Source organism: Molossus molossus, unplaced genomic scaffold (genome assembly GCF_014108415.1).
Source record: "Molossus molossus isolate mMolMol1 unplaced genomic scaffold, mMolMol1.p scaffold_m16_p_22, whole genome shotgun sequence".
NCBI classification, from domain to species: domain Eukaryota; kingdom Metazoa; phylum Chordata; class Mammalia; order Chiroptera; family Molossidae; genus Molossus; species Molossus molossus.
Window position 1 is genome coordinate 33042302 of NW_023425358.1, and position 9621 is coordinate 33051922.

Here is a 9621-nt window from a genome sequence, read left to right on the forward strand (position 1 = left end):
TAATAAATAATGGAAAACTGTTTTTTAACTGTGAGAAGAGAGCCAGCATGGCTTTGTTTACATATTCATTCTAGAACTTCATATCCTCATGTATTTCCTTTGGGCATAACCTCATGCAAGACCTTCCATAATTTTATTAAATTACAAAAGTGGTATTGGATCTTTTTTAAATTCTTAAATAGTTCAAAAAATGTAAAGCTTGCCCTGGCCATTGTGGCTCAGTTGGTTGAACATTGTCCCATGGTTACTGGATCAATTCCTGGTCAGAGCACATGACTGGCTTGGGGGTTTGATCCCTATTAGGGGGCATACAGGAGGCAGCTGATCAATGTTTCTCATTGTTTCACATTGATGTTTCTCTCTTCCTCTAAAAATCATTTTTAAAATATTTTTTTAAAAAAGTAAAGCTTAATGTCTAGAAGCAAGGGTGTGGTATTAATTTTGAAGAGTCAGCATTTTGCCAACTTTCTTGTCGGAAACCTGCTCTTGCTTTTGAGAAAACATGTCAGTAAGCATATTTGCCCAATGTAGATGCCAAAATTCTTTTCTGAAATTAAGTTCATAAACACAAGGAGTTTAAAAATTTTTTAATTTTCAAAAAATTTGCAACTTTATCATGTAAAACTTTAAGATCCCTGTGAAGTTGATAATGTCATCTGTGTTTAACCTAAATCTTTCATTTTCCTTGCACTGAGCCTCAGAGAGTGGAATTGGACTGCAAGTTATGAGCACTTTGCTAAAAGCAGTCCTACATGGACAAGGCAAGGTGTCAGGCTGGGGACATTCAAAGAAAGAGGACCTGTCTAAATCTGCCAGGGAGGGTCATGACCTCTGCACTTCAGGAACAACACTGGCAACATCAAATCTGTTCTTTTCCACACTGTAATTTTCTTTTGTTTCCCTCAAGTCTAGATAAAAGTCTAGAGCCTGGACTTGGCTATGCTTTGGCGGATCAAGGAAGGGCCTGGGTCTTCACTGGCCTGAAGGAGCACAGAGAAGACAGTAGCCACCCACGGAAGGCAGGTAAAGGATGGTAATCAGTTACTGTCAGAATCTCCTGGGGCAGCAGCTGGCTGGGTCATGAGAGATCACCAACATAGATTATTGGAACCTGTAATCAAGTATCCCTCTGAATCCCCCAGACATAATGGGGAGAGTAATCAGACGAAAGAGTTGCACTGCATAGAGGCAGTTACACATAATGCAGAACACTGAACTGTGAACCTGGAGCTTTCAGACTCAAGTATCCTACCTTCTCTCCCCTGCCCACTTAAAAATTGGTCACTTCCCTGCTATAGTCTATCCTAAAGAACTTCAACTGTTGATCCCTGGAGTTCGGAGATTTCACACATTTTAAGATTCACCTTACAATGTATAAGTATGTCTAATGTCGTCACTGTTTCAAAGGATATTCATTCTAAGAGCTGTTTCCTCCTTTTAGACTGGTCTTGTACACCTAAGGGTCAATCATAAGGACAGCAGTGAAGAATTAAAGTCTATACAACTTACATAGTTGCTAAAGTTTTGTGAGTTTTGTTGTCAAATATTGTGAAATCCTAAATATAGGCTTTATTGATTGATTCCCAATCATCTACCTAACTTTTGGTCCTTAAAAAAATGCCATTTAGAGCCCTGGCCGTTTTTGCTTAGTGGTTAGAGCATCAGCCCTCGGACCAGAGACACCCAGGTTCGGTTCCCGCTAAGGGCACATACCTTGGTTGCAGTTTGTCCCCGGCCCCAGTTAGGATTGTGTGGGTGGCAACCAGTCGATGTGTCTCTCTCACATCGATGTTTCTCTCTCTCTTCCTCCTTCTCTCCCTCCTGCTCTATCAGAAGATAAATGCAAAAAGAAAAGTCCTTGGATGAGGATTTTTTAAAAAAATGCTATTAAATGAGCTAAGCATGATTACCCAGTACCTAAATCATAATTTCCTTATATGTGTCAAGTTTTGAAAATATGTAATATTAGTTTTTAGTATAGTCATCATCAGCATGTGCATGTAGTCAGAAAAGTAACCCCTTTTGTTCTCCACTGAAGTGCTTCTCAGCAGAAATCCTCCACATTTTTCCAAGTCTCTAATGATAAGTCTACATTTGGAGGCCCTCAGTTACCCAGTTTACCCTTGTTCTCAAAGCTCTCAGGTGACAACCAGTAGTGTGTTTTCCCCACAAATCTTGATCTCTGGCATACATTCTGAGATTTGGTTACCAGCAGTTCTCATGACTTGGAAAATTATAACTGAAGGCTTGAAGGCTTGATTTTGAATTTTGCTCTAAAATTTAGTTTTGTTCCACCAAAAGTAATTAACACAAGCTTCTTGAAAGGAGAAACCAGGTCTTATTTTGTTTGCTCTTTTCTGCTCATATAGGGTGGGCAGTTAGAAGAGGGACTCAGCACATGGATCATCAGGGACAGATGTTCAGGAACTTCCCTAAGACTCAACCTAGAGCAACACTGCACTTGAGCAAGGTTTTGGTTGTGCCATGCCTGGGTTCTAGCAAGTGACATTTATAAAGGTTACTTTCCTATCTTAAGGTTGGCTTTGGTTAAATCCTTCACTTGGTCAACATTTCCTGAGCACTTACAATCAGCTGGGTTCTCAGAGCTGAACGAGATACAAACCTGCCACTCCATGATTTCAGAATGTGATGGGAAAAAAGATACTTTCACCAGTAATGACTACACAGTGTGGCTTTTGTTTCATTAGTCACCAAGGAAGAAGCCATGTTCTGGGCAAGCAAGAACATACCAAACGTCTCCCCACTCACTTTTTTTTTTTTTAACTGAAGGAGAAGGCTCATGAGGCAGTGGAGAATGTATATTCAGTCATACCTGGGGCAGGATGCAGCTTCCACCCCTTACTAGCTCTAGAGCAAAACTCTTCGGTTTCTGTCTCCTCATGTACAAGATGAAGGTCTCTTAAGGTGAGTGAGAGGATTAAATCAAGACAACAAATGTATAGTGTGTATTTAGCACAGTGTCTTGCACAGAATGGGTAATATTATTGCATGTACTTTGTGTTCTCTTACCAAATAACTGCCTCATGAAAGTATTCTTACCTGTATTGGAAATGTTCCTATGAGCTGTCAGTAGACAAAATAGCAACTTCAATATAGAATTTAAGGAAAAAATAAATACCTCAGATATGATCTCAGCACCTGCCTCATTTGTCCCAGACCTGCGATGCTCAGACCACCCTGGGTCAGATATACCCCTTCCAGAAAGCTCAAAGTAAAGAAACCCCAAGTAGAAGGCTGCATGGAGTCTGAAGTGATGCTTCATCTGAAAATAACCTTTTATTTATATATTTATTTAATTCATTAAAATTACCTCTTTCATGAATAGAAACGGTTAGGGCGAGTAAGAGTACTCAATAGATAATGTTCCTAAAATAATGCATTGTTGTCACTGGGTTGAATAATCCTCTGACAGTAATATAGGTACAGATAATACATTATGTCAAACAATGTAGATGGAAGGTGGTATGCCTGAAAAATAATTTCAGGTCAAAAAGTGGCCTAAATGAAACAAGACAGTGATAGCAATGATCCATGAGAAAAACTTAGTTTCATGAAATGGGAAAAAGCAAAAATATAGAATATTTCTTATATGATTTCATATTTGAGTATATAATCAAATAACTAAAATAAATATTGAAAGCAGGAGTTCTCTCTTCCCACATTAGTGTTTCTGTAGAGCCATCAATTCTCACTTCATCTTTGCTTTTCGAAGTCTCTCATTCCTATTCAGTGCTTGAGGTACTTGATATTATTTGGCTTCTTCCTCCACTACTTTTGGTTATTTCTGTGCTTCACCTGCTACCACCTCTTATGGTGCAGGCTCTGGTGGTGGGGCTGGTTCTGGTGGTGGGGCTGGTTCTGGTGGTGGGGCCGCCTCCGGTGGTGGGGCCGCCTCCGGTGGTGGGGCTGGTTCCCCTGGTGGGGCCGGCTCCCCTGGTGGGCCCTCCTCCGCTGGTGGGCCCTCTGTTGGCATGGCCCACTCTGGTATGATGGCCTCCTCTGGTGGGAAGGCCCAGTCTGGTATGATGACATCCTCTGGTGGGATAAGTCCCTCTAGTGGGGGGGCCTCTAATCCCTCTATGATCTCCCCTTCTTCCACTTGTGACCCCCTCACCCCTACTTCCGTGGTTTCCTCTGAACTCAATGATGTGGAGGCCCCTGGGGTCTCCACTGACTCAATTCCAGCATTAAGACTAATGCAAAATATTAATAATAGCAATAGTATTAAAAGAAATGAAGGGAGTATTAACAATATAACGCCAAGATTTGGAAAGTCACTCTTACGTATAACAGGCTGGCCAATTTCATCTGTACTTAGAGATTCATCAATTGGTTTGCCAGGGGGACCACTGTCCACACTACCCCCATTTCCTGGAGTTCTGCAATCAGGGGGTGCATAGCCAGCCTCACAATGGCAGTGCCTTAAATTGTTACAAACTCCTCTCCCATGACACATTTCTGTTGGTTTGCAGTCATAGTTGAGCACAGCATAATCAAGGCAGGAGTAATTCATGCAGACTTTGTTTGGGGCACAAGGAGTGCCAGAGCGCACATCCCCGTCATCAGGGGTGTCGGTAGTGTTATAGACACCTATGCTCCAGCAGAAGTCACCTTCATAAGGAATCTGGATCAGTGTGTGATGGGGTTTGATGGATGGTACCCGTCTAATATTCGTACATATGATTTTCCCACAAAATATATTATCATCAAAGCACTTAACATATCTTGACATTGCTGAGGAGGGATAGCCACAGTGTCCAAACCGGTCCCCTTTGCTGTTTATTGAAATGTAACAGTTTTCTGGGCCAGACCGTGCAGTGTACCCATATATATCCATGCATTGATTATCAGGGTTCCGACACCGACCCCCAACACAATAGTGAATTCTATCGCACGACGTACCATCTTGCTTATAGCTGTCTGCAGGGCACTCTCCAGAGGTACCATCACAATACTCTGGGAGGTCACATTCTCCCAAAGGAGAACGGCACATAAATCCCTTATTTCTCAGCTGGCAACCCAAACAGCAGAGTCCATCACTACATACTGCATTCTCCTTCAGGCTACATGTTTGGTCACAGCACGGGTTGCCGTAACAGGCAGAACCACAGTCACACTGCTCCTCGCCCTCCACCACACCATTTCCACAGTAGGAATCTCTACGCAAGCGGCCTATGTGCTGAGGGTTGTTAAACAGGCAGGCCCCTCTGTGCTCCTGGAGGAACTGGTAGTAGTAGTCAGAGCTGCAGTTGCTGAAGCCACTTTCTTTAGTGATGTTTTCATACATGAGGCAGAGGTGTTTACCTTTACAAATACAGGCCGAGTGGTCGTGCGGAATACCCAAGTTGTGGCCAAGCTCGTGGACCATGAGCGCTGCAAACAGGAGGACATCTTCATGATGGAAGGATTCGACAGCTGCTGCAAAACCACTTGAACAGGCACCATTGAGAAATGCCTGCCCCATACCCCGTTCAGGATGCTGTCCAACAATCATGTGGGCAACATCATGCTTCACACGATGGAGGAGCTTCTCTTGTCTCCAGCTATTGAAATTCCTGAGTGTAACTTGCAGGTCCCCTGGGACTTCTATGAGGTCCCCCTCGGTCCAAATCTCCATTCCAGCCAGCACCACCTCTGTGTTGATTTCCCTAGTGAAGCTGTTGGCCAGGGCAATGATGTCCATTACTCCGTGGACCGTCTCATTGACGTTACTGCCCCACATTTGGAATCGCTGCTTGTTGACCACGACAAACATCTCCACGTACTTGGTGTGTGACTGCAAGTAGGACAGCACCTGTAGGCCGCGAGGCTTCCTGCTCCCTTGTTGCTGGCTGGTGGACACCACTTGGCTGTCTTTGGAAGTGACATTGCAGGAGACTTGAGCTTGATGTGCCATGGTGTACAACACATGTTCAAACCGTTCTGAAGAGTCTATGGGTTTGATGCCGTAGGAGATTCCGTCCTTGATCAGGATGCCCCTGAGGCCTGAACAGGTGTTGACAGAAACAAAAGAACCCGGGACTCCTTCTATGTAGCCTTCATAGTGACAGTCATGTGAGATTAAGGGTATTTCTTGTCCCAGGATGCCATCGTGGTAGCTGAAGACTGGAAAGTTATTGATAAAATAGTCTCTCTCCACCTTCAGGTGGATCAGCTGTTTCTGGCCCTGTATAAATATCATGTAGGATATATTTTTCACTTGGTCATCCCTTTCCTGGACAGTCAGCCGCTTGGGAATAATTATTTCATGGAAAGTATAATATACTGATCCCAGGTCACAATACATACATGGCAGAAAAACCACCAACAGCACCACAACTCCTAACCTGACACACGTAGATCCTGGCACTGGCCCCCGCTTGAAGTTCCTCTTGTGCTGAGCCCATGTGTGAAGCTTTATCTTACCCTCTTTCAAGGCCACTTGCTTTTCCCATAGAGAAGGCTGTGCAGAGGCGGTATCTCTCATGGAGGCGCCCACTGACATGGCCCTAGTGAATCAGTTGATGCAGGGCATGTGCCCATCAGCAGTGGCTTTCCTTGGGATGCTGAATCTTGGAGACTCAGATCTATTTCGACTCCCTTATAAGTGACTGCTCCCCAACTCTGAGTCTTACGAACTTTGAGGCTGTTTATATTGTTTCCCTCTTGATCTTCGGTAGTTTCCTTATTATATGATTGTTCAAACAATAGTGTTGATGCTCCTTGGCTGTTTTTTAATCCTCACAGAGACATATACCAAGTAGAAGGTCTGTTAATGACTCAACCAGTACTTAGCAAATTATCTTCATCCTCAGTCCAGGCCACAGAACTCCCCGATATCCGTTAATCTGCTCATTCTTTGAAACCCAACATTCTGGCAGGAGGTTGGGGGGAGGGGACCAGGATTCTTTGGGGATCTATGAACAGGACAAAGTTCGCTGTTGCCCACTACCTCTTTTCCTCATTTCTATTGTAATTCAGGGTACTGGTTCTCAGTACAACCCTTAATTGTCAGTATCTGTTTTTTGCCTTTAAGAAAAATCATATGCAGATAAATTCTCACTCATTAGCCTTTCGTTCACAATAATGAATTTAGATATTTTATATCTGAATATAAACATAATTTTATCTTCTAAGAAGTTTTCCTAACAGAGACATATTAAGTATTAAATGAAATGAGCTCAGTTTCACCACGGATGTATTATAAGTGACTAGGATCAAAGTTTAGTTCTTCCCAATTATCCCAACATAAAAACAAGCTGATTATTAAACAACTACCTAGTACCATTTCATCAAGGAAATGAAAGTGAACTCTATAAGACCTTTTAAAAGAGTTCTTCATTCTTGTAACTAAAATTGAACTGTTATCTCTGTAGAAGTCTTAAGATTTGGTTTTCAAGTCAATTTCCTGGTGGATTCAGCAGTACAAATTTAAAAGGAAAAAACACGTGGAAAAGCCCTATCCACATCACTTGCCCAGTTATTTTCCAGTGCATTCTAAGAAGTTAAATAAGACTTCAGATCTTTTATCTTGCATAAAAATAATTTATATTAAGTTAAATATTTACAATAATAAAATAAGGGTAAAGTACAAGTTGAACACTAAAAAAATGAGGAACTAACCTAATTCAGAAAGAAATTATATGACACCACAAGATCTCAGATATGAGCATGAGAGCAGATGAACTCATTAACTATCCCTAATATTTAATTCTTAACATAGATAAAATTTATCATTAATATCTAGCAAGAAAATTATACTGTCATATCACAAACCTATTTTTAAAATGTACAGCAAAAATGGTGAAATGATTTCTAGCTGGATTTCTTTTTTTCTTGTAGTTATATAAGAGGAAATCCTCTTAAAATGATATAATTTAGAACTTAATCAGATTTTAGGGGTTTCCTGGTGTCTTAACCAAAACAGGCAGGGCAGATTAGGTTAAGTCATTTTGTGGGATAAAAGAATTAAATCAATAATGAAAGAAAAGTTCTACTTTTTAAATAAAAATATAATTAAAATTAAATATCCAATTTTCCAGTTCTCAAATTGAAACACATTTTCTTCAATAAATAACACACACACACACACACACACACACACACACACAAGCATTCACACACAGATCTAATTTAAATCATTTGACTTTTTCTTAAACCAATACTTTCTTCCACTTGTTCTTTCTCAAATAAATATAAGAACAAAACTCTGTAAAAAAGCTCCTCCTATGTTTCAAACAATAAACTTCTGACAGATATTTTATGTTTATACATTATGTTAGCCAGAAAGATATACAAGTTGTTTTACATGAAGCAGATTTATAACTACGTAATGTCTAACGGTATCTGGGTGATAAGTAATAGTTTTAGTAAGGAGCGGTTAGCAATCATATGGTAAAACTAGAGACTTTCACATCCTGCCTACGAGAACTGTTCTTACAATACAAACTTTCTGCAGGTTTAGGCATTAGAGAGGCCAGAAGAGACAAGAACAATTTTTGTCTCATTTCCAGTTACGTGTGAATTTTCCTTTATCAGTGAACCTGACTTGTACGTTAAGGCAGTACTTGCCACTGGCCTACAAACTCACTCCGCAGAGAAAACTCCACTTTGAACACCCAACGGTGCCAAGTCCTTTGGGAACTATTGTTTTGTCAAGGAGCTCTGTCCAGGGTAGGGCCCACTTTTGAGTTACAACAGCTGGCGCATCCTGCACGGTATTCACAAACTTCCAGCCTGCAGCTCATCTGGAGATTGCACATTTTGGGGGCCAGATTAATTCACCCTGAAACAACTGCTACATAGGCAATTGCTGCTTAGAGTAAACAGGAGCATCATTTTGGATACCTTTAAGATCATGCCTAAAATTCACCACACATTAAAGGGAAAAAAATCATCCTGAGCCATTAGAAGACACCCAAACAACACATTTGAGAAGTTAATGGTAGACTGGGCATGCTAGAACGTTAATCTGAAGAAAAAGAAGACTATGAAGTTAACCACTGCCTTCTATCCTTAGTGAATACTGAACATGTGCCCTAAGAAGAAAAACAACAGGTGGTCAGTTACTCTAGAACAAGTGCAGTTTTTCCTGATTGCAAAAAATGATCTGTAAGACTGCATTTCACTAAAAAATAGAATATAATTCAACCCTTAATCCAACTTTTAGCTAAGAAAACATTTTTCTCTGATGCCTAATAACTCTTAAATTGTGCCATGTTTAAAAAGTATTGAATGCTCCTTACAGGGTATACATTTACCTAACATTAGTGAGTTTTACCTCAAAAAATACCTGAATTACAAATTCTCCAAGATAAAAGGGAAACAATGTAAAAAAGCAGTTCTTAAAGATATTTTATATTATTGTATTTCCATACTAACATACACATATCTGGCATACTAACTAAATGTCACCTTGATGACATACTCAGCCAAGTGGAGGAGTTAGAAAATAAGTTAGCTCTGTGGAATTGATTTTGAAGAGAATATGATGGAATAAAACTGAATACCTGAACCTACTTATCCTCTTCCTCTGCTCTGTGAATTGTAGTTTGCCTAGTAGCTCTTCCATTTACCAACACAGCTAAACTGCTAACAAAATAAATTGAATACATATGGTTT

General features: G+C 40.7%; 1 protein-coding gene across 1 annotated transcript; it reads right to left on the reverse strand.

Moving 5' to 3' along the window:
• Nucleotides 1–3829: 3829 nt before the first annotated feature.
• Nucleotides 3830–6505, reverse strand: LOC118640398 (disintegrin and metalloproteinase domain-containing protein 1-like). The gene has a single exon (XM_036277299.1). It carries the CDS (start codon nucleotides 6503–6505, stop codon nucleotides 3830–3832), a length of 2676 nt encoding a protein of 891 aa, XP_036133192.1.
• Between the last annotated feature and the right edge of the window lie 3116 nt (nucleotides 6506–9621).